Below are 27185 nucleotides of genomic sequence, written 5' to 3'. Positions count from 1 at the left end.
AAAAAAAGGGTGTAACCGATTTTTTGTGTTTGAGATACGAGCTGAAACCTCACTTTAAGCATGAGACGCCACAAATACCTAGGATACAACGGGCAAAGCTTAAAAATCAGCAGTTAGTTTACATGATCAATTTCTTCCATTCATAGGTCTACATATTCAAAATTATACAATTCAAAACTGAACGACAAAACCATTGATGCAACGAACCACGACTCCTGATATTAGTTCACTGATACCCTATTCTTGTAAGTCTTTTATTCCGGATTTAAATTTGGCCGAACTTTAATAGGGGGTATCAGAATCAGCCCCAAAAAGTCAATGCTGTGCTTCTGGTATTTGAAGAATTTTTTTTTTAAACTAAGCATTTAGAGTGCTATACAAGTTGTTCTTGCAAAATTTTTTTAAAAATCAACCGTTTGATTTTTGGTATTTAATAATCCTTGTACTTTTGATAACTATTGAATACGCCCTACCCTCAAATTGGTTTATTAAATGAAAGCAAAATCTATTCAAAAAGTACATAATGGCCATTTTTTTCGTCTTTTGAACTAGGCCTTAGATATTTGGCATGTGGATATATCATCATGAGGTTAAGTTCTTGCATCATGATGACCTTTGTGTGACCTTTAAATGAGACCTCAAAGTCAACTTAATGTGTTGTGTTTTTTTTTCGTGAAAACACAACCATGTAGGCAATAACTTCTTCGCCTTTTGACCTAAGCCTGACATCTTTTGCATGTGAATGTATCATCATGAGGTGGTGTGCCTTTTTAAAATTTTGACCTTCATGTGACGTTGAACTTTGACCACAAGGACGATAATTGTGTTTTTTGGCAAGAAACACTTCTGCCGGCTCATTGAATGAGAACAAAATCTATTCAAAAAGTACATAATGGCCATTTTTTTTCGTCTTTTGAACTAGGCCTTAGATATTTGGCAAGTGGATATATTATCATGGGGTTAAGTTCTTGCCTTATGATGACCTTTGTGTGACCTTCAAATGTGATCTCAAGGTCAACTTAATGTGTTTTTTTTTCGTGAAAACACAACCATGTAGGCAATAACTTCTTCGCCTTTTGACCTAGGCTTGACATCTTTTGCATGTGGATATATCATCATGAGGTGATGTACCTTCTTAAAATTTTGACCTTCATGTGACCTTGAACTTTGACCTCAAGGACGATAATTGTGTTTTTTGGCAAGAAACACTTGTGCCGGCCATGACTTTTGTGTAGTTATGAATTCATATTTATTTAGACAATTCATATTACACAACTTTAATCGACCATACATCAATCTAGACACATTTTATGATATATCAACCAATTCCATGCACACGGAATATATAATGGACATATAGTCACATAAAATTGTTTTAAAAAGGAATAGTTTCTATTGAAGTGCAGTGTACGTACTTAACTAAACTACTCAACACACTGCCCATAATGGGATGTACGGAAGGACAACTGGACAGTGGTAACCCCCCCCTTTTTTCCCCCACACACACACACACTTTCAGTTGCGGATGTAGCTGATTTTTGATTTTGAGATACGAGCTGTTGTTACAAAAAGCATGACACGCCAAAAATACCTATGATACATAGCTAGGGAAAAGCTTTAAAGTTGGTAGATGCTTTACATGATCAAGACTATCAATTTATTGGTCTACAACTTCAAAAACATGCAATTCAAAACTTAACGACAAAACCATTGGTGCATAGAATCACGGCTCATGAGAGATAAAATAGAGCTGACTGTGCGATCCTTATACTGTGAAATCATTAGTTCGTTAAACATAGAACGTTTTTAGTATTTCTGCAGATGTTATGAAAATTAGATACAACTGGTTTTTAGTTAAAAGCACTGCAGTTACAAATTTCACAATTGTTTTTGGGTCCCTTATTATTATAGTAAATGATTACTCTATTCAGTAAAAATCATGAATTGAGACTTTAGAAGAAACATTTTCACGTGTCACTTGCAAAAACACCACATTGTCACTTGCAACAACACCACACTTTCTTTTTTATATTTATTTCAAACTTGCATTGTAAAAATTCGGAAAGATACACAAACATGACAAAAGCACATCAAAAGAAAAATAACACAAAGTTTGCTATCCCTTCGAAATTTAAATGTGATAAAGCGAAAATAACATGTTCTATTTATATCATACATGTGTAGTTTCAGTTTCAAACATGATTCTATAAACATAGACTTTACTTTCAATAAAATTGCGGAAGAAATAGAAGACACCCGTTTATTTTATTGTAAAGATACTAGAAAGATGCATAAATATGTGTAGTTTTTTGTGGACTGAATCGGATATTTTTTTTTTCTTTTTGTCTTTAATTGTTCCGTGACATGTAAATGATGCACATGTGGTTGATATTATCCCCCTCGGTCTCTAATTTTTTCATGAATATAAATCATGAAATAAAATATTCAATTGCACTTTAAAAAAAATATGCCAGCAATTTTTATATTATAAATCATTCGTAACCTATTTTACATTACTATGTGTATTAAAAAGCATACAACCAGATAGATATTCAAATAAATCTTTAAATGTTTACCTGTATGGCCTAGCACTTGAACTTCTGCCAAACCGAGTTGCCCTTGTGCGTGTTTCAAAATTGTCACATAGCGGCCTAAGATCGGAGTTTTGCATGCTAACATTATGAATTGTCCAGTTTTACTAGGTCCTTCAAAATTACTACAATGTTTCATCTCATTGGAATTCAGTCCAACTGTACCCTCTATAGTATGCAGCCGATGACCTGAAAAGATATCAATATCAAGAGTTTATACATTGTTCTTCAATCTTCAATCTGTCTGTGTCAATCATACTATCACCGATTGTATTCAAAATAGTAAGTACACTCTTTTTTAATTCAAAACAAATTTTCCTTTTTTTTTTACTTTGCATCACGGTGCGGAGCTATTAGTTTCAGTAGACATATACGCCATCTTAAAATGTTTACTGATCACTGATTGGTTACTTTATGATGCGGCTGAGAAGCAGCAACAGCCATTGGTTTAAATGAGATTGAGAATTATTGACTGTTCTCGTTCAGGATAAGTCATTAAAAGCCGGAAAATTAACTATATGTATATCAGTTCCGAGCAACTGTCATTTATTCATGTTCGTTTTATTTGTCAATCTGCAATATGCACGATTTGTTCTACTAAACCATGTTCCTATATAACGTTTTAAAAAAACCATTATCTGTTTTTTATAACTTCTCCTAATCTAGGCACACCTCCAGAGAGACACACTTATAATGAACATTCTTAAAGTAAATCCATTTTATATCAATCAACTATCTAAACATACCACATGCAAACATATTACATTAAATTAGGGCAGAGCGAAGCAGTCCACAGCTTGTAAGAAAGCTAAAACTTGCTTATAATTATTTACATCTCATCAACATTCTACAAACTATTCGATCATCAGGTAATGATTTGGTTGATTTCTCCAATGTTTTATTTGAAAACTTTTCTTCAATCTGCCTGTTTCAATCCTCATATCACCGATTGTAAACAAAAAATGAGTACACTCTTAGTAATCAAACACTTTTGAGTATCGAAGATGTTTTTATTCAAAAACAAATTTTATTTTGTTTTTCGTAAGGTATATACCTGGTACATGATTATTATTAGTGTCCGTCAAGTGGAAGATCAAAACCAGATTCTTAAATACTCCACTCGATCACCAGGTTATAATCTAGTTCATTTCTCCTTTGTGTTATTTGAAAAATAGATATACTTAAAAAACAATCTGGATTAAACAGGGACAGTTTTCAGAATGAAGGCCGAAGAGGTACGATCCCATAAAGATCAATTTGATTTGCTCTCTAGAACAAAATCAATAGTAGAGTACATGCCTGTTTTTGGCCAAAAGATCTAAATAATTGAATTACATCTTCAAAGTGGGAGGGCAACAAAAATGCTAAATTTGGCTTTATATTTCACTGCATATTAAATCTGAATCAATATTTACCATGTAATAGATGCACATTTTGATACACTTAACATTTTGTTCGTTTAACTGTTTGTATTCTTAAAGTTTTAAACTTCGAAGATATGAGATTTTACTGCAAAAATCTTATAACAGTTTTATTCCCGTTTAACTCCCGATATAAATTGTCATTAAAATAAATACAATTGGTGAGACACGGATCATTACAAAACAATGGTGCATGCATAGGGCTAAGGTGGTTATATGCCAGATCTGCCAAAACATCACTAAATTTAGTCGAATAAACTCATCATAGATACCAGGATTATTTTTTGTATTTACGCCAGACGCGCAATTCTTACACAAAAAAAAATCATCAGTGACGCTTGAATCCATGAAAGTTTAAAAGGCCAAATAAAGTACGAAATTAAAAAATTGAGGGACATAATTCCCAAATGTTTTGCCAAATAAGGCTAAGGTTATCTATTCTTGAGGTAGAAAAGCCTAACTATCGTACGATTGCTTATTCAAATCGTCATATATGACATCATTGCTGTGGTGATATGTCAGAGATTAAGAATTTGATATATATATATTAGATAAATTACAATTTATTTCTTTCATGAAATTAACACTTGAATTGCGAAAATTAGATAACATGGAATTTTAGGACCAAAAATGTCTCTTCCTATATCAAAAGCGTGTAATTTTCTTTTTGAGAAATAATTGAAAAGTCACATTCAACAAGTGACTTTCAGAAAAGCCAAATTTGATTGAACATCGATTGATTTCTTGTGAGCTATTCAACATCCGTTTGAAAATATTTTAGGCATATTCCAGACACCTACATTTCAGCATTTAAAGAACAGTCAGAGAGTAAGATCTAATACCCCTGCCCCATATTAATTTTGATTTTTCACTTAATCTATATGGCCAAATATTCCAGAAAGGTTTTAATTTCATATACTAGATCCTGAAACCGCTTTTCAAATTTTATTCCTTTTTTAGTATCTTGTTTTTCTTGACATTAGTCAGAGTGACCTAAAAAAAAACCAGATCGTACTTTTATTAAATGTGACTGTTTTTCTTGGCAAAGTTATTACAAGGCTTCAGCTAGAAAATTTTTAATCCAAGACAGTATTGGAATTAATCTAATTATATCCTGAAATTTATCACAATTTTGATGGTGTGATTTTTTTTTATGAAATGATTATTTATTACATCATATAAAGTGTTTTTTTCTGAAGATATAAAACAGTTCTAAACTTAAATCAATTGAGTTGATAGTTTACTTATTGACATATTATCATATAAACGTGTCTATTATAGTGCAACATCAAAATTAAAAGTTAACGCTCTTACCTAACACCAATCAATTCAGTTTGAATCTAATAACAGATGTATTTTTTTCTGACTCCTTACCACAGCAATCTTTTCTGCTAATAATATTGATCTGATTTACGTTGACAGTTTTCCCCAAATCAACAGTCCAATATGAATTTTTCCTGAAGTCTGTGAGTGACACTGTGTATTCGTTACCATCAACTGCCTTTGAAGGATGATAATATTGATTATCGGGTAAGGGGTATGTTGAACTCTGCCATGCGTTTCTTTGAAGGGCATAGTTATGTTCTGTAGAAAATTAATACATTTACAAATTAACATACGCATATATGCTCCAGTTGATTAAATATTCCAGAATTTGAATTTCTTATCAATATTTCCACGATAGAAAGTTGCTGCTCACAAGAAAGCTATACAACAAAAAGATCCATTAGTGATGTTGAAATCACCCCTTTGCAAAGTCTTCGATCGCCATCAATGATTTGGGGATTGTCATGAAATATTTGATTCACAAATGATGATAGATATGTCTGGCTTGTCATTACTATACCCCGTCCTCCTTTCACAGTATGTGACCTACCGAATTAGCCTTATCACCGCATTTGCACTGACATGAGCAGTATGGTGCAGGATATGTCTACCATTCGGGCGACTGATATCCCAGCAATTATTTGTTGGGCTCGTCTTAATAAGCTTTTAGTCTTAATGTGGCTTTTATGCTCTTTGTCTTTTAATCGTTTTTAATTTTTTCCTATGACATTGTCAGTTTGAATGTCCCTTTGATATCTTTCGCCTCTGTTTTTTTTTTTACCAAACACAAGCTAATCAATGAAAAATGCTATGTTAGATTTTGGGTACTCTGACGTTATATTCATCAACTGCGTAACGAATTATTTAATTTGAATTAATAAAAAAAAACATCCAATTATGTTGACATTGTTGTCGTTGTAACGCTAAATGTGAAAACCAAATATTAAAAAAAAAACATGGAAAAGTCCCAATATTTTTTTTCTTCCAATCTTCGCTTTTTTTTTTAGAAAACTTATTTTTATTCTGTTATTTCTTTTGAAAACTAAAGAAAATGACTACTTGGTAAAACAACTCGATAACGTTGGCTGGCCTCTAAAAACATGTGTTGCTAGTTCTGTGTTACTATGTGTTTAATATGTATTTCTATTTGCTTACTTCAATTTTTTAAATCGTGTACAATATATTAGTTTTCAATACAAAATAGCGGTAATATATATTACCGTAAGCTGGCCTAAAAACAACTTGTATTGATAGGTTCCTCAGAAAGATTACATAGTTGGCAGAGTGGAGAAGGTGATTGATTAAATTTCGCTCTATCAGAATTCAGTATAAATGTTCCTGAAACTGTTCTACTTTGAATAATATCTTTCCGAACTTCGGCTTTTGTCTTGTCTAATATAGTCCAAACTGAATGATTTTTGCCAATGACAAGATGTTTAGGTTCCATATACTAGTATTTTAGAGTTGATTTTAGATTCGGCATCGTTCCTTAAGGTATTTTGCCAGTATGTATTCAGTTGCTTCGTTACAAGAGATTTCCATTTCAATTTTGAAGGGAGAGATTCTAAGAAGATGAATCGGAGGCAGTCCATACTTTAATAGGATTTATCGTCCTTCCCTACGCCTATATCACCCTGCTCTGTCGCTCCGCAATTCTCGTATCAAGACTTCAAAACGAGACCAGGCATTATCAGCAACGTCACAATGTGAGAGGAGAAGTTATCACCGACGTCACAATGCGAGAGGAGAAGTTATCAAGCTTGCTTTCGTCAAGCTTTAAAAGTAACATGGGGAGAAAGAAAAGACCAGAAATAGAACGATAAAAAGATAATCGGGTTTTCTACGTATAGATATCGTAAAATATCAGCCGCTCAACACAATGTGAACCTTTTTAGCTCGTTCGCTGCGCTCACTCGCCAAAAAGGTTCACATTGTGGCTCGCGGCTGATATTTTACGATATCAATGTGTAGAAAACCCGATAATCTATACTTCTCGAATAGTAGAAAAAAAGCTGTTCATGTTAGCATAGTAACTGACATTTGTCTGATGATGATATCATTAACATTTGAAGAAAGTAAATTATGGAGAAAAGACAATTTATTACCCAGTTACACTAGTTAAAGATTGGAGATAATTGGTCCAGTAGTTTCAGAGGAAAAGATTCTTGAAATATTTTACGACGACGACAGACGACGGACGCGAAGTGATGACATAAGCCCGGTAAGCGAATGAGTAAACAGAGAGTAGGAAGTCTGTTTGTGAAAATTCCAAGTTATCGTAAACTCTCGTTGACCTTGGATAATCGTAAATTCTCGTTGTCCATTCTGTCCACAAGTATAAACCCTTCTGTGAATCGAATATTTCTGTTTATGAAATATAGATTTTTCAATCAAATGCAATCAAAGATGTACATTTAATAGATGATTTTTCAAAAAAACAAACGGCCACTTTTATAAGTAAGATATGAAAATATAAATTATTTAAACGAAACAACTATGGAATGTCGTAAAAAAAGCCGATACCTTCGACTGACTTCATATTTAAAAGATAAACAGACAAAGGGCCCAGCGCGTTTGATAGACCTTCCTGGTCTCTCAATTTTCATTATATTATGCATACAGTTAGTAGTTAATTTAAAGATACACATGACAACAAAAATAATTTAGGTAAACTCCTCGTCTTATATGTTTACGGAGGGCTCAAAGTGCCAGTTTGATATTCAAAATATAAAGTGAAAACCTACCGGAAACCGCTGAAAATACATTGAGACCCTTAGTCTTTCAATGTCCATAAAACTCAATGATCTTTTAGACTATGTATATATATACAGATCGTATCAAAAGTATGGAACGCCATATAGCTGTCTTATGTGTCTTTTTTATTGCTTTTCTATTATACGAAGGTGCTTTTCTATTATAATAAGGTGCTTTTTTATTATGCGAAGGTGCTTTTCTATTATACGATGGTGGTTTTCTATTATAATAAGGTGCTTTTTATTATACGAAGGTGGTTTTCTATTATAATAAGGTGCTTTTCTATTATACAATGTTGGTTTTCTATTATACGATGGTGGTTTTCTATTATAATAAGGTGCTTTTATATTATACGAAGGTGCTTTTCTATTATAATAAGGTGTTTTTCTATTATACGAAGGTGCTTTTCTATTATACGATGGTGGTTTTCTATTATTCAAAGGTACTTTTCTATTATAATAAGGTGCTTTTTTATTATGCGAAGGTGCTTTTCTATTATACGATGGTGGTTTTCTATTATAATAAGGTGCTTTTAATTATACGAAGGTGGTTTTCTATTATAATAAGGTGCTTTTCTATTATAATAAGGTGCTTTTTTATTATGCGAAGGTGCTTTTCTATTATACGATGGTGGTTTTCTATTATAATAAGGTGCTTTTTATTATACGAAGGTGGTTTTCTATTATAATAAGGTGCTTTTCTATTATACAATGTTGGTTTTCTATTATACGATGGTGGTTTTCTATTATAATAAGGTGCTTTTCTATTATACGAAGGTGCTTTTCTATTATAATAAGGTGCTTTTCTATTATACGAAGGTGCTTTTCTATTATACGATGGTGGTTTTCTATTATTCAAAGGTACTTTTCTATTATAATAAGGTGCTTTTTTATTATGCGAAGGTGCTTTTCTATTATACGATGGTGGTTTTCTATTATAATAAGGTGCTTTTTATTATACGAAGGTGGTTTTCTATTATAATAAGGTGCTTTTCTATTATACAATGTTGGTTTTCTATTATACGATGGTGGTTTTTTATTATAATAAGGTGCTTTTCTATTATACGAAGGTGCTTTTCTATTATACGATGGTGGTTTTTTATTATAATAAGGTGCTTTTCTATTATACGAAGGTGCTTTTCTATTATAATAAGGTGCTTTTCTATTATACGAAGGTGCTTTTCTATTATACGATGGTGGTTTTCTATTATTCAAAGGTACTTTTCTATTATACAAAGGTGCTTTTTTATTATACGAAGGTGCTTTTCTATTATACGATGGTGCTTTTTTATTATGTAGATGTAGTTCCCGTCATTAACCGGAAGCGTGGCGTGTATTTGAATCCCACAGAACCAACATGGCGGCAATGGCTGTGAAATGTTAAACGTTTTACAGAAATTAAACTTGCAGCAAGCATTTCCAAACTTTGAGAGAGAGAAAATCACTCCAGACATTGTATGTATTAGGCTTTCGACACATGAAATAGAAATATCAGGTGTATCTAGTAGGGCAGATATGATGAAGTTAAGAACTGAATGTTTAAAATATGGAACTGCTGCCCCATATAAAATGAACTCTGAATGCGGCCCTCCGAAATTTGATATTCCAAATAAAATTGAGAATGGAAATGGGGAATGTGTCAAAGAGACAACAACCTGACCATAGAAAAAACATCAGCAGAAGATCACCAACAGGTGTTCAATGTAGCGAGAAATTCCCGCATCGGAGGCGTCCTTCAGCTGGCCTCTAAACAAATATATACGAGTTCAGTGATAATGAACGCCATACTAATTTCCAAATTCTTCCAAATTGTACACAAGAAACTAAAATTAAAATAATACAAGACTAACAAAGGCCAGAGGCTTCTGACTTGGGACAGGCGCAAAAATGCGGCAGGTTAACATTTTTATGCAAAGTCTGTTCTAAAAAATGTTATGGAAAATGGATTTAAAATATCCGACATTTCTAAATTGTTGTCCGTGTCTGAAAGTACCATTTACCGAAGAATGTCACAGTTCGGATTAAGCAAAATGAATTTTACACAAATTGATGACAGTGATTTAGACTTGACACTTGAACAAATAATGAAAGAGTTTCCATTGTGTGGCGAAACACTAATGAAACAGATGCTTCTATTAAAAGTCATAAGAGTACAGAGATGGAGACTGAGGGAGTCTATTATTCGATTAGATACCGCCGGTGTACAGGCGAGACGTACTGGTAGGCTTCATAGGCGTGTTTCAGATCAACTTCAAAATGCCGTAGGAATTACCGAAGGAGAAGCAACTTTGCAAGATTGTGCAATTGATGGCTATGTGGATCAAAATGATGTAGAAGAGGGCGAGAAACCAATATTTGGACCCCTTGTACACATGATAAGTGAGCAATGCAGGCTGGATTTAACTCAACAATTGAGAAGAAGCAATATCAACTTTGGAATAGATTATTATCTTGAATGTTTGGAAGACATTGAAAGAAATAACTTAACTGGTTATAAAAACATATTTGTAATTTACTTAATTGCCTTCATATCTTAAACGTAAATGGATAACTGCATAACTTCTTTCTATACTCAATCTTATAAAACCCCACGACTTTTCAACAACTTCAAGTTTTAAAGTGGTATAGTGGTTATATGTAACTATCATTTTGTGTAGACGTAGTATGTACAGATATATATATACAACTCGTCTAAACATCAACCCAACAATGTTAGATCTGTAAATTTGCTTTCGCAAATTTTTGGTTCTTCCCTCGCCGGGATTCGAACCCATGCGAGAGAAGAACCAAAAATTTGCGAAAGCAAATTTACAGATCTAACATTGTTGGGTTGATGTTTAGACGAGTTGTATATACATTATGTACACAGCCATGTATCACCATCATTGATGGCGATCCGATGGATACATCTGTTGTAGAGTTGTCACTGACTCAGACGTACTTACAGATATATATATATATATATATATTAGTATTTATTATAACCAATTTTTCTAACTTATATGAACCCTGAGTTGGCAATTGTATTGTGCAAGTCTTTTTGCTGCGAGTCTTTCGAATCTTGATATGAAGTCGAGTAGATTGAGGGGCAAGGTTAGTATACCAATAAACATGGTTCAACCCCACCACTTTTGCCAGAGTGCCTGTAACAACAAACATGGTTCAACCCCACCACTTTTGCCAGAGTGCCTGTACCAATAAACATGGTTCAACCCCACCACTTTTGCCAGAGTGCCAATACCAATAAACATGGTTCAACCCAACCACTTTTGCCACAGTGCCTGTACCAATAAACATGGTTCAACCCCACCACTTTTGCCAGAGTGCCTGTACCAATAAACATGGTTCAACACCAACACGTTTGCCAGAGTGCCTGTACCAAAAAACATGGTTCAGCCCCACCACTTTTGCCAGAGTGTCTGTACCAGTAAACATGGTTCAACCCAACCACTTTTGCCAGAGTTCCTGTACCAATAAACATGGTCCAACCCCACCACTCTTGCCAGAGTGCCAGTACCAATAAACATGGTTCAACCCCACTACTATTGCCAGAGTGTCTGTACCAATAAACATGGTTCAACCCCACAACTTTTGCCGGAGTGCCTGTACCAACAAACATGGTTCAACCCCACCACTTTTGCCAGAGTGCCTGTACCAATAAACATGGTTTAACCCCACCACTTTTGCCAGAGTGCCTGTACCCATAAACATGGTTCAACCCCACCACTTTTGCCAGAGTGCCTGTACCAATAAACATGGTTCAACCCCACCACTTTTGCCAGAGTGCCTGTACCAATAAACATGGTTCAACACCACCACTTTTGCCAGAGTGCCTGACCCAAAAACATGGTTCAACCCCACCACTTTTGCCAGAGTGTCTGTACCAATAAACATGGTTCAACCCAACCACTTTTGCCAGAGTTCCTGTACCAATAAACATGGTCCAACCCCACCACTTTTGCCAGAGTGCCTGTACCAATAAACATGGTTCAACCCCACCATTATTGCCAGAGTGTCTGTACCAATAAACATGGTTCAACCCCACTATTTTTGCCAGAGTGCCTGTACCAATAAACATGGTCCAACCCCACCACTTTTACCAGAGTGCCTGTACCAAGTCGGGACTTCTCTCTACCTTCTGTAAATTTTCCTGTTTGTGTTGTCGCTGTATGTCTTTATTTTGATGGCTTGATTGGTGGTGTTGTCGCTGTATGTCTCTATTTTGATGGCTTGATTGGTGGTATTGTCGCTGTTTGTCTTTATTTTGATGGCTTGATTGGTGGTGTTGTCGCTGTATGTCTCTATTTTGATGGATTGATTGGTGGTATTGTCGCTGTTTGTCTTTATTTTGATGGCTTGATTGGTGGTGTTGTCGCTGTATGTCTCTATTTTTATGGCTTGATTGGTGGTGTTGTCGCTGTATGTCTCTATTTTGATGGCTTGATAGGTGGTGTTGGTGCTGTATGTCTCTATGTTGATGGCTTGATTGGTGGTGCTGTCGCTGTATGTCTCTATTTTGATGGCTTGATTGGTGGTGTTGTCGCTGTATGTCTCTATTTTGATGGCTTGATAGGTGGTGTTGGTGCTGTATGTCTCTATGTTGATGGCTTGATTAGTGGTGCTGTCGCTGTATGTCTCTATTTTGATGGCTTGATTAGTGGTGTTGTCGCTGTATGTCTTTATTTTTATGGCTTGATTAGTGGTGTTGTCGCTGTATGTCTCTATGTTGATGGCTTGATTAGTGGTGCTGTCGCTGTATGTCTCTATTTTGATGGCTTGATTAGTGGTGTTGTCGCTGTATGTCTCTATTTTGATGGCTTGATTGGTGGTGTTGGTGCTGTATGTCTCTATGTTGATGGCTTGATTAGTGGTGTTGTCGCTGTATGTCTTTATTTTGATGGTTTGATTGGTGGTGTTGTCGCTGTATGTCTCTATTTTGATGGCTTGATTGGTAGTGTTGTCGCTGTATGTCTCTATTTTGATGGCTTGATTGGTGGTGTTGTCGCTGTATGTCTCTATTTTGATGGCTTGATTGGTGGTGTTGTCGCTGTATGTCTCTATTTTTATGGCTTGATTGGTGGTGTTGTCGCTGTATGTCTCTATTTTGATGGCTTGATTGGTGGTGTTGTCGCTGTATGTCTCTATTTTTATGGCTTGATTAGTGGTGTTGTCGCTGTATGTCTCTATGTTGATGGCTTGATTAGTGGTGTTGTCGCTGTATGTCTTTATTTTGATGGTTTGATTGGTGGTGTTGTCGCTGTATGTCTTTATTTTGATGGCTTGGTTGGTGGTGTTGTCGCTGTATGTCTCTATTTTGATGGCTTGATTGGTGGTGTTGTCGCTGTATGTCTCTATTTTTATGGCTTGATTGGTGGTGTTGTTGCTGTATGTCTCTATTTTGATGGCTTGATTAGTGGTGTTGGTGCTGTATGTCTCTATTTTGATGGCTTGATTGGTGGTGTTGTCGCTGTATGTCTTTTTTTTTATGGCTTGATTGGTGGTATTGGTGCTGTATGTCTTTATTTTTATGGCTTGATTGGTGGTGTTGTCGCTGTATGTCTTTATTTTGATGGCTTGATTAGTGGTGTTGTCGCTGTATGTCTTTATTTTGATGGCTTGATTGGTGGTGTTGTCGCTGTATGTCTCTATTTTGATGGCTTGATTGGTGGTGTTGTCGCTGTATGTCTTTTTTTTTATGGCTTGATTGGTGGTATTGGTGCTGTATGTCTTTATTTTTATGGCTTGATTGGTGGTGTTGTCGCTGTATGTCTTTATTTTGATGGCTTGATTAGTGGTGTTGTCGCTGTATGTCTTTATTTTTATGGCTTGATTGGTGGTGTTGTCGCTGTATGTCTCTATGTTGATGGCTTGATTAGTGGTGCTGTCGCTGTATGTCTCTATTTTGATGGCTTGATTAGTGGTGTTGTCGCTGTATGTCTCTATTTTGATGGCTTGATTGGTGGTGTTGTCGCTGTATGTCTCTATTTTGATGGTTTGATTGGTGGTGTTGTCGCTGTATGTCTCTATTTTGATGGCTTGATTGGTAGTGTTGTCGCTGTATGTCTCTATTTTGATGGCTTGATTGGTGGTGTTGTCGCTGTATGTCTCAATTTTGATGGCTTGATTGGTGGTGTTGTTGCTGTATGTCTCTATTTTGATGGCTTGATTAGTGGTGTTGGTGCTGTATGTCTCTATTTTGATGGCTTGATTGGTGGTGTTGTTGCTGTATGTCTTTATTTTGATGGCTTGATTAGTGGTGTTGTCGCTGTATGTCTCTATGTTGATGGCTTGATTGGTGGTGCTGTCGCTGTATGTCTCTATTTTGATGGCTTGATTGGTGGTGTTGTCGCTGTATGTCTTTTTTTTTATGGCTTGATTGGTGGTATTGGTGCTGTATGTCTTTATTTTTATGGCTTGATTGGTGGTGTTGTCGCTGTATGTCTTTATTTTGATGGCTTGATTAGTGGTGTTGTCGCTGTATGTCTTTATTTTGATGGCTTGATTGGTGGTGTTGTCGCTGTATGTCTCTATTTTGATGGCTTGATTGGTGGTGTTGTCGCTGTATGTCTTTTTTTTTATGGCTTGATTGGTGGTATTGGTGCTGTATGTCTTTATTTTTATGGCTTGATTGGTGGTGTTGTCGCTGTATGTCTTTATTTTGATGGCTTGATTAGTGGTGTTGTCGCTGTATGTCTTTATTTTTATGGCTTGATTGGTGGTGTTGTCGCTGTATGTCTCTATTTTGATGGCTTGATTGGTGGTGTTGTCGCTGTATGTCTTTATTTTGATGGCTTGATTGGTGGTGTTGTTGCTGTATGTCTCTATTTTGATGGCTTGATTGGTGGTGTTGTCGCTGTATGTCTCTATTTTGATGGCTTGATTGGTGGTGTTGTCGCTGTATGTCTTTTTTTTTATGGCTTGATTGGTGGTATTGGTGCTGTATGTCTCTATTTTGATGGCTTGATTGGTGGTGTTGTCGCTGTATGTCTCTATTTTGATGGCTTGATTGGTGGTGTTGTCGCTGTATGTCTCTATTTTGATGGCTTGATTAGTGGTGTTGTCGCTGTATGTCTCCATTTTGATGGCTTGATTAGTGGTGTTGTCGCTGTATGTCTCTATTTTGATGGCTTGATTGGTGGTGTTGTCGCTGTATGTCTCTATGTTGATGGCTTGATTAGTGGTGTTGTCGCTGTATGTCTTTATTTTGATGGTTTGATTGGTGGTGTTGTCGCTGTATGTCTCTATTTTGATGGCTTGATTGGTAGTGTTGGTGCTGTATGTCTCTATTTTGATGGCTTGATTGGTGGTGTTGTCGCTGTATGTCTCTACTTTGATGGCTTGATTAGTGGTGTTGTCGCTGTATGTCTTTATTTTGATGGCTTGATTAGTGGTGTTGTTGCTGTATGTCTTTATTTTGATGGCTTGATTAGTGGTGTTGTCGCTGAATGTCTTTATTTTTATGGCTTGATTAGTGGTGTTGTCGCTGTATGTCTTTATTTTTATGGCTTGATTGGTGGTGTTGTCGCTGTATGTCTTTATTTTGATGGCTTGATTGGTGGTGTTGTCGCTGTATGTCTCTATTTTGATGGCTTGATTGGTGGTGTTGTCGCTGTATGTCTCCATTTTGATGGCTTGATTTGTGGTGTTGTCGCTGTATGTCTTTATTTTGATGGCTTGATTAGTGGTGTTGTCGCTGAATGTCTTTATTTTTATGGCTTGATTAGTGGTGTTGTCGCTGTATGTCTTTATTTTTATGGCTTGATTGGTGGTGTTGTCGCTGTATGTCTTTATTTTGATGGCTTGATTGGTGGTGTTGTCGCTGTATGTCTCTATTTTGATGGCTTGATTGGTGGTGTTGTCGCTGTATGTCTCTATTTTGATGGCTTGATTGGTGGTGTTGTCGCTGTATGTCTCTATTTTGATGGCTTGATTAGTGGTGTTGTCGCTGAATGTCTTTATTTTGATTGCTTGATCGGTGGTGTTGGTGCTGTTTGATGTTTTAGATCGAAGTATTGTCATTATCTTTATTTTTTATATATAAAGATTGGCTACATGGCTCAGCTAAATGAAATTCTTCGGTAATGCTTTAAATGAAAACTTATGTTACTGTTACTTTTAAATGCATTAAAAGAATTTGGTCGATAATGAACAAATATTTAAATGTTTGTGTTTGAACTGAAAATCATTAATTGTGTCCTGTATATTAAGTTATTGGTCTTACAATTTGCCAAATTAAAAAGTACTTCAACCAGAGACATATAACACTAGAGATAAGCAACTTTGTGAAATCTCGAGTAATATCGCAGCCACATGCTTTGATAATATGAGAGTCATATATAAAGAAAGGAGTTAAGTTTTCAGAAATATTCCTTATTTTTTCAAAAACTCAACAAGATATCTAAATATACCGATCATAGAAGTTGTAAAAGAAGTATTAAAAATCAACACATGCCCCTCAGTACTTTGTTATTTAGTAAGTTTCAAAGTATTGTCATGATAATATGAAAACTTCATTTTGTCATAAAATGTTCCAGACCGAAACCTCTTCAAGTTTCTATTGTATAATAATCAGTTTCCAATCTCTTGTTTTATATGTCTCTACTTCAGCTAGCTGAAATCGGTTCGCTGTAGACAGGTTTTACTGTGTCATAAGTATTGCGGGAGTACACAAGTCCATTGATTTAAAAATTATGTGTCGACAAGTTTTATCGAACATGTACTTTTCGAAACTGTCCGATGTACTATAGTATGTAGCTGAATGTACTTATTTTTGCTTGGGTTAAAATCATTTTTAATGTAATGAAATCAATGCTTATATTTGGGAAAATACTTTCCAGTGATTAAATTTGGCTATATAGGAGTATCACCTATCTTAAACTTGAGCTAAATTTCATTTCAAGACATCTTCTACCGTTCTCCCACTAAAAACAGTGTTGTGATGCTCATCTATGACGCAGAGGTGGTTCTATCTAAAGTTAGCCTATCAGTAATATTAGAATGTTCTCAGTTTGTTTTAGTAGTATCAATGTTGAGGGCCAAATGCGAGAATTTTTCTAATGTCTGAGGGCATGTCCCCAGATACCTTTTTAAAATTTACAGTCATGGAATGAATTATCAAACACAGAAAAAAAAAATTCTACTGAAATTCCTCAAGTCAGGTTTACTAAAATAAATAAACTGTTATATATGCACTGTGCTTAAACGGCTGTGGGTAACTTAAGTTACCCACAGCCCAAGATGGCGGACTCTAAACTCGTTGATATTTAATTCATACAAAATGTACCTTTTGCGACGTTTTTCATGCAAAATGTAAATATTTATAGGATTATTGAATAAAGAAATGACTAATAATTACCATAAATTTGTTAATATAGAGTTCACTAAAGCGCAAGGTCAACTTTAAAAAATGCATAAGATGTCCGTAACTTTTTGATCGAAACTAAGAAGACTGTCCGTAACTTTATTTTTAGATGTGGGTAACTTTTGATTTAAAATTTTAAGAATTATAATTTCAACAATTAGAAGACAATTAACATCATATTTGTAAACTTCGCGGCCGTTTATACTACCAAATGGGATTTTATTAACGCATCATACTTACACCACAGACGTTTTATGTGGGGTTTGTGGTACTCCATCCTGGTTATGGTTTGAACTTTTATTTACTGATGTGCGTCTTATCGACGTTTTTCGCTTGTCAGACCAAGGCTTTTCCATACTCTTTAATGTTTTGAGTTTAATTATATGTTTGCGGTTTACCTTCACCTCTGTTTATTTCTATGTGTATTTTGATGAATACTCTTTGATGCGGCTATTTATACATCCCACCAGTTAGTTATAGTGTTATGATTTTATGAATATGTTTCCTAGTATGTTTTTTTTTTTTCTCTCTTTGTATGTTATCAGGGGTTGTTAGACTATTAAATTACCCTGTTGTCCTACGTAGTTATTTATATTTTTATATACTATGTCGAATTGTTAGGCAGTAACCATTTGATTTTCTGGGGGGGGGGGGGGGGGGGGGGGGGGGGGGGAGCTATGTTTTTTTTTGGAAAAAAAAGTTTGTTTCCAGTTTTTGGAGAAAAAATAATTTGTTTTTGATTCTGAGAAAAAAAATTTGTTTGTTTCACCCTCAGCTGCCACTATATGTAATGCTAAAATAGAAAGAAAAAAATTGTTTTCGACTTGTCCAGAAAAAAAACCATAGCCCCCCCCCCCCCCCCCCCCCCCCCCCCCCCCCCCCCCCCCCAGAAAATCAAATGGTTGCTGCCTTACACTATGTTGACTGGTCTTTTCCTTTTATTGTCACTGACTTTTACCTATTGTGTCTTTTAGTTTTATTCAGTTTAATGAGATTTAATGCAACTTGCATACAAATGAAATATGCAGCTAGTTGTGAAACTAGGTTTATTCATTTATATAAAATGTCCTTTTTTTTTAGTTTTCCCATTTACTGTAAATCTTGGCCAGGGTGCCGCAATATCACCGTGCGCAACGTCCCAGTGTGTCCAGATTGACACCCCTTTTATTTTACTGTCAATGCTGATGGGATTTGTTTTTGTGGGGATGAGAGAAAAGTGTTTTTGGCTTTTTCAAATAGACGGGAAAAGTGTCTCGTATAGTCTATCCACAAGCATGCCTGGGCAATTTGGGTTCCCCTCCAAAATCCCGGATTCACGCTACCCTTGTCGTTGCTGACAGAAAATCAGTAAGTGTATACATGCTACATGTAGGTGTAAAAAATACTTGTGTAGTCTACTTGTTCAAAAATAAAAACGAACAATGATGTTTCAACAGTTTATCTGCTATGATCGGAAACAACCTTCCGAACTAGGCGATTCGGGTACCCCGACGTTATACAAAATGATACCCGAGTTTTTGCGGATTTATCGTGATTTTTTTCATATTTTTCCTAATTTTGTCTTCCATCGATACAATGAATTATATCATACTAGACATCTACTTCGTTTTGTGAATATGTATTCGATGCAATCTCTATCATCAGTTTAAACATTACATCCGCGTATGTCGATTCTTTGAAAGTTACGGACATCTCTATTGGTATGATGAAAAAAGTTACGGACAAGTTGTTTTGAAGTTACGGACAGCCTAAGTGTTTTTTAAAATCGTGCTGTGATCCTTTATTTTGTAGAATTTAATCACCTTTCCAGTTTAGGGGTTTCCCTAAACGATTAATACAACTTTTAAATTCAGTTGTTTAATTGATGCATTCGTGGTATTGTTATTCTATAGAAGAAAAGTATCTAACCGACGCAAGGCGGCTCCATCTTGGGCTGTGGGTAACTTAAGTTACCCACAGCCGTTTAAGCACAGTGATATGTTTAATTATTTTCTTTATTTGAAATATAAGATTCCCTAAAAACTTTTAAAGACTAAATTGATTTTTTTTTCATATTTCATTAGCAATTGATCTGTCCTTTTTTTCAAATAAACTCGACGCTTCCGTTTAATCACGGAAACCACATCTACATAATAAAAATGCACCTTACAATAATAGAAAAGCACCTTATTATAATAGAAAACCACCATCGTATAATAGAAAAGCACCTTCGTATGATACAAAAGCACCTTATTACAATAGAAAACCTCCATCGTATAATAGAAAACCACCTTCGATAATAAAAAGGCACCTTATTGTTATTATAATAGAAAATCACCATCGTATAATAGAAAAGCATCTTCGTATAATAAAAAAAGCATCTTGTTATAATAGAAAACCACCATCATATAAGGCCAATTTGACATTCAGAAATAAAAATTAAAAAAAAAAAAATTGCCGACCTACCGACCCTATTTTTTAAAAGTATGTAACTGGAACCACACATATTTTTATTTGGCCTAATAGGAAAGCACCTTATTATAATAGAAAAGCACCTTATCATAATAGAAAAGCACCTTAGTATAATAGAAAGCAATAAAAAAAGACACATAAGACAGCTTTGGCGTTCTATACAAAAGCATATATACTTCCGCGACGTCCATAGAATGTGTCGGTCGTATCGCCACATCGTCCACAAGGAGTCCATACCTTGAAAAGAAGTATCGTCCATACTTTAAGTATTTATTCCATTGTGGTTATAATATGTAATATAATAATACAACAAGTATTATGTCATGGTTATGTTCCGGACCATAGGAGTATTTGGACCATACGCGTATGGTCATGACCATATGCGTATAATCATATGGTCCGACCGTACGCGTATGGTCCGACCATATGAGAACTTGGACCATATAGGTATTTTTTTTTTTCAAATATGCAATAGAAACGTTTCAAAAATACAATAAACTGTATTTAAAAAAAAATGAAGGTTACATAATGTAATAATTTTACAATTAATCTGTATTCATAAAGACACAGATATCTGTGTCATATACATGTATCATCTGTATTCATAAAGACACAGACATGAGTGTCATATACATGTATATTCTGTATTCTAAAAGACACAGACATCAGTGTCATATACATGTATAATCTGTAATCATAGAGGCACAGATATCTGTGTTATATACATGTATAATAGACACAGACATCAGTGTTATATACATGTATAATCTGTATTCATATAGACACAAACACCAGTGTTATATACATGTATAAAATAAAATTGAGAAAGGAAATGGTGAATATGTCAAAGCGACAACCACCCGATCATAGAGCAAACAACAGCCGAAGGCAACCAATGGGTCTTCAATGTAGCGAGAATTCCCGCACCCGTAGGTGTCCTTCAGCTGGCCCCTAAAATATGCATAATAGTACAGTGATAATGGACGTCATACTAAACTCCGAATTATACACAAGAAACTAAAATTTAAAATCATACAAGACTAACAAAGGCCAGAGGCTCCTGACTTGGGACAGGCGCAAAATTGCGGCGGGGTTAAACATGTTTATGAGATCTCAACCCTCCCCCTATACCTCTAGCCAATGTAGAAAAGTAAAAGAATAACAATACGCACATTAAAATTCAGTTCAAGAGAAGTCCGAGTCTGATGTCAAAAGATGTAACAAAAGAAAATAAATAAAATGACAATAATACATAAATAACAACAGACTACTAGCAGTTAACTGACATGCCAGCTCCAGACCTCAATTAAACTGATTGAAAGATTATGTCTTCATCATATGAATATCAGGTACAATCCCTCCCGTTAGGGGTTTAGTATCATACTATCATAAAATATATGAGAAGAACATAACCCGTGTCATGCCAACAACTGTTTTTTTAGAAATAAATGTGTTTAGTTCCGATGCAAAGACCCTATCAGTGAATCAATGTTAAAGCCAAAATATGCAATCTTTTATGACCTGACAACAGTATCGTAACTATATCCCCTTTTAATAAGTCTATTTAAAGGTTTTGTTAGTTTCTGAGGAGAATACTGACATTTTTGTGCTTGATAAAGAATATTTCCATAAAATTTTGGATGTGAAATACCTGAACGTATAAGATGTCTGCATGTTGAGTTATATTTACGAATTATTTCCTTATACCGGTGATAAAATTTAGTAAATGTTTTGACCAGTTTGTGATATCGAAAACCCTGGTGTAATAATTTTTCAGTAATACATAAATTTCTCTCGCTAAAATCTAATACATTGTTACATACACGAGCGAATCGTACAAGTTGAGATATATAAACACCATAAGATGGTGACAAGGGAACGTCACCATCTAAAAATGGATAATTAACAATAGGAAATGAAAAATCATCTCTTTTATCATAAATTTTTGTATTAAGCTTCCCGTTTATGATATAGATATCAAGATCGAGGAAAGGGCAGTGGTCATTGTTATCATTAGCGTTATTTAAAGTAAGTTCTACAGGATAAATTTCTTTAGTATACATACTGAAGTCGTCATTATTTAGAGCCAATATATCATCCAAATATCTAAAAGTATTGTTAAATTTTTGTATCAAATGTTGTTTTGATGGGTCTTTGCTAATTTTAGTCATAAATTGTAACTCATAACAATACAAAAACAGGTCCGCAATAAGTGGTGCACAGTTAGTCCCCATTGGAATTCCAATAACTTGACGATATACGGAATCTCCAAAGCGAACAAAAATGTTATCAAGTAAAAATTCAAGTGCATAAATAGTATCAAAGCATGTCCAATTGACATAGTTCTTTTGTTTATTGCTACTAAAAAATGATCTAAAAGAGTTTGAACATATGTACTCGCATTCCGACTTTTTAAATGCCCAGTTAATTAGGGATGTGAATTTTTTCTTAATAAGAATATGAGGCAAAGTGGTATATAGGGTAGAAAAATCAAAACTTTGAACAGATTCAAAATCACCAATATATGCATGCAATTTATCAAGTACTTCCAACGAGTTTTTGACACTCCAAAAGTAATTAATTCGTATAATCTGTATTCATAAAGACACAGACATCTGTGTCATATACATGTATATTCTGTATTCATAAAGACGCAGATAACTGTGTCATATACATGTATATTCTGCATTCTAAAAGACACAGACATCAGTGTCATATACATGTATAATCTGTAATCATAGAGGCACAGATATCTGTGTTATATACATGTATAATAGACACAGACATCAGTGTTATAAACATGTATAATCTGTATTCATATAGACACAAACACCAGTGTTATATACATGTATAATCTGTATTCATAAAGACACAGACATCTGTGTCATATACATGTATATTCTGTATTCATAAAGACGCAGATAACTGTGTCATATACATGTATAATCTGTATTTATAAAGACACAGACATCAATGTCATATACATGTACATTCTGTATTTATAAAGACGCAGATAACTGTCTCATATACATGTATGATCTGTATTTATAAAGACACAGAAATCAATGTCATATACATGTATATTATGTTTTCATAAAGACGTATACATCTGTGTTATATACATGTATAATATGTATTCATATAGACACAGACACCAGTGTTATATACATGTATAATCTGTATTCATAAAGACACATACATCTGTGGCATATACATGTATAATCTGTATTTATAAAGACACAGACATCTGTGTCATATACATTTATATTCTGTGTTCATAAAGATCATTCTAAACTTCATAACCGTTTACTCATTCAGACATTGTTGAAGATTGTACGTTATAGTTATTAACATTCTCAGCATGAATTCAGTGATGGTGATTTGTGTCGTTGTCATTCATATCACGTTTCTTCATTTATACTTTAGGCCAAATAAAAAAGTATGTATGTTCAGTTACATCTAAAAAAAAAAGTAAGGATATTTTACTCGATTTATTTCACTTGACTGGGCGGAGTTTAAACGGTTTGCTCATCATAGACCAGTCCATCTATGGATAGGTGTTTCGGGATAACTCATCAATTGAGTGTCTAGTTATGGTCATTGATCCGGTAAATAAATGTAAACACTATACGTGTATTCGCAAAGTAAATAGTGAGACACAGCCGTTCATTAATTGTAAAACGGAGTTTAAAAACATGTTATAATTTGTATATATGAAAGTATTACTATGACGAAGCAGGTGCATAATATGCACATTTCGTAATTCTATAACGTTTTGATATATTTGATTTATTTTTTTGTTGAGTTGTGGTCACCGTGTATCATCGGTACAGCGGATATAGGTACTAACCAAGCGGGCATGATTGATTTTTACCCGACACGATAAGAAAATCTTTGATTTGTTCACATCATATCAATGTGTACTACAATCCAAGCATAATTGTTGTTTTAAGGTGGTAGACTTTGGTTCAGGGAGATAACTCTTTAAATCAATGTGTTTCTAAAAGTCAAGTTTCATCAACGTATTTTAAGCATTTACCTGAAACAGATTGAAAATAAACTATATAACATAGAAGCTTAGAATATATTTATGAAAATGGTTGACACAAACGTACTGATGATTTTAAGAGTTATTTCCCTTAACCTAGGTCTACCTCCTTAAGAAATAATTTGGTCGTAGGTTGATAATTAGAGAAGTCTCCTTATTTTCCCAAACCTAGAACGCTTACTAAAAACATGTGCAAATACTTTTCAAAGAAGTTGGCGCTCGTTTCATCCAATATGATTCTATATTCATTGCAATTCTGTTTCTGATAGAAGGCCACTGTGAGTGCGTAATGAGAATAGCTATTTCAATAATTGGCATTGAAATCTATCTATATCTTATTCCGAAAAGAAGCGTTGTGTACGGTGTATATATAGCTGACCACATAAATCCTTCTGTACGGTGCATAGCTAAGTGGATGCACGGTATATAGCTTTTCACGCTTCGAAGTACCTATAATGGCAATATCCGCTGTATATAATTTGGACCCTTTGAACCTTAATGTAGACCAATTTAAAAACGGGACCAAAAATTAAGAATCTAAAAACACTGTTAGATTCGGCATATCAAAGAACCCCAATAATTAAATTTTTGATGAAATCAAACAAAAGTTTAATTTTGAACCCTAATTCCTGAACTGTTGGGACCAAAACTTCCAAGATCAATCCTAACCTTCCTTTAGTAGTCATTAACCTTGTGTTTGAATTTCGTAGATTTCTGTTTACTTATACTAAAGTTATTGTACATGTACGGAGATCATCCGTCTTTGAACGACGCTGACGACGACGACGACTTGATACCAGTATACGACCCAAAACAAAAATTGCGGTTGTATAAAAAATAGTCCTAATTGGCAATATCATTGTTAAAAATTATAACTGAGGCGAGTATCATTTCGCTAATAACCTTTACTTGTAACTTTTTATTCTGGATTAAATTAAAATTTCGACAAAAAAGGGGGTATCAAAGATATCCCTGAAAAATGAATGCGATTGTTCTATTATTTGCATATGAATTAAGCTGTTGAAAAAAGTGTGTCGTTTATTTTCTTTACAAGAATAACAATTTCAAGTGCTATACCAGTCAGAACAAAAAAATATAACAAATTCAACCGCCAGATTTTTTCAAATCAAAATTAAAATACGCTCCCATCCTAAAATTGGCTAAATAAATGAGAGCAAAATCTATTCTGAAAGTATGTAATGGCCATAACTTTTTTGTCTGAATCAAGGCTTTAGATATTTGGCATGTGGATGTAAATCATGGGATAAAGTGTGTTGCATCATGATGAGCCTCATCTGACCTTCAAAATTGGCCTCAAGGTCAACTTAATGTTGTTGTTTTTTCATAAGAAACACACCCAGGTCATAACTTCTTCGTCTTTAACCTAGATCTTACATCTTTTGCATGTGGATGGATCATAAAGAGGTGGTAGTCCCCCTTCAAAGTGTTGACCTTCATGTGACCTTGAACTTTTACCTCAAGGACGATAAACGCTTGGTGAGAAACACTTATACAGGCTATAACTTTAATGCAGTTATGAATAATATTTCGTAAAAAATACATACTACTCATGCTTTAATCATCAATACAACAATATAGACACACATTATTACATATCAACATATACCATGCACACGAAACACATAATCGACATGTAGTTACATCAAATTGTTTTTAAAATGAATAGTTTATATTGAAGCGCAGTGAACATGTACGTACTAAAGTACTCAACAGAATATGTTTTATTTTTTTAATTTTATACATGGATTCTGCTTGTAAAAGTGCACGAGATGTTAAAATAAAAAAAGGGTGTAACCGATTTTTGTGTTTGAGGTACGAGCTGAGACCTCACTTTAAGCATGAGACCTCACAAATACCTATGATACAAAGGGCAAAGCTTAAAAATCAGCAGTTAGTTTACACGATCAATGTCTTCCATTCATACATTCAGGTCTACATATTCAAAATTATACAATTCAAAACTGAACGACAAAACCATTGATGCAACGAACCACGACTCCTGATTGATGAAAAAAGCTGACTGTGCAAGATCCTTATGTATAATCAAGTTCGTTAAACCTATAATTTGTTAGTATTACTGCAGAAGTTATGAAATTATATACAACTGGATTTTAGTTAACAGCAAATCAGTCTTAAAAATGCTGCTGTATCAAATTACAGTCTTAAGTCTTAGTTGCATGCTCTTTTTCGTAGTTGTTAGTGGAATTGAACTAGCTGTCAGCAACTGCTAGTACTCTCAGATCAGTACTTAGTGTCTTTTTGTTGTTTGGATATATAAGTAGCCGACCAAGTCTGCTCTGTGTTTTTGCTAGATGTATTTCTATTTCTATTCATCTTATGAATATGAGTTAAGCCTTTCTCAGCTCATTTTATAGTTAGCTTTTATTTTGTAGTGTCACACCACTGTATCAGGTTAGGGGAGGGTTGGGATCCCGCTAACATTCTGTATGTATGTGCCTGTTTAAAGTCAGGAGCCTGTAATTCAGTGATTATTGTTTGTTAATGTTTTACATATTTGTTTTTCGTTCATATTTTGTACATAAATAAGGCTATTAATTTTTTCGTTTGAGTTGTGTAACATTTGTTATTTTTGGGCCTTTTTATATATCTGACTATGTGGTATGGGCTTTGCTAATTTTATAAGGCCATACGGTGACCTATATTTGTTAATTTCTGTGTCATTTTGGTATCTTGTGAAGAGTTGTTTCATTGGCAATCATACCACATCTTCTTTTTCTATAATATACACCATGCATTGTTTGTCTTGACTTTTTTTTAATTTAATTTAGATTCCAATTATATACCATGAATACGTACTTGCTTTACAACTTTTATCATTGGGATCGTGATACTGCGAGGAGGGAATCTCACAATCGCAAAAACCAGAAACACAAACCATATTATTGTAACATGTGGAATCTCCAATAAGAGTTGTGCAATTCTCTCTGTATGTACCTACTGAAAAATACCAAATGATTATATGTAATGATTCTCACTTTAAAAAAATAATCTTTTTAGACTTTTATCATTTAATTTACTAATTACTAATCTTTGAGTTCTTTAATACTACCGCAAGCATAGATTACATAAGCTGTGTTTAGGAATATTTGGTCTTCAATGCTCTTCAACTTCGAACTTTATTTTGCCTTGTTTACATTTTCTTTTTATTCGAGCGTCACTGATGAGTCTTTTAAACGAAAGCGTGTCTCTGGC

The 27185-nt window shown here is 34.5% G+C and overlaps 1 protein-coding gene across 7 annotated transcripts in view; it reads right to left on the bottom strand.

The window, feature by feature from the left end:
* Positions 1-27185, bottom strand: part of LOC139482733 (uncharacterized) — a 151694-nt gene that overhangs the window by 75521 nt on the left and 48988 nt on the right. For 6 of the 7 annotated variants that reach the window (XM_071266797.1, XM_071266798.1, XM_071266799.1 and 3 more), the window contains 3 exons: positions 26790-26930; positions 5387-5596; positions 2577-2780 (listed from right to left, as the gene is read on the bottom strand). In XM_071266797.1, coding sequence (XP_071122898.1) covers positions 2577-2780; positions 5387-5596; positions 26790-26930 — 555 coding nt within the window. The remainder of the gene's footprint in view (positions 1-2576; positions 2781-5386; positions 5597-26789; positions 26931-27185) is intronic. The other variant, XM_071266800.1, reaches the window with a different exon arrangement.

Source organism: Mytilus edulis, chromosome 7 (assembly GCF_963676685.1).
Source record: "Mytilus edulis chromosome 7, xbMytEdul2.2, whole genome shotgun sequence".
Taxonomy (NCBI): domain Eukaryota; kingdom Metazoa; phylum Mollusca; class Bivalvia; order Mytilida; family Mytilidae; genus Mytilus; species Mytilus edulis.
The sequence above is the reverse complement of the archived record's forward strand: the minus strand, read 5'-3'. Positions and strand labels throughout refer to the sequence as shown.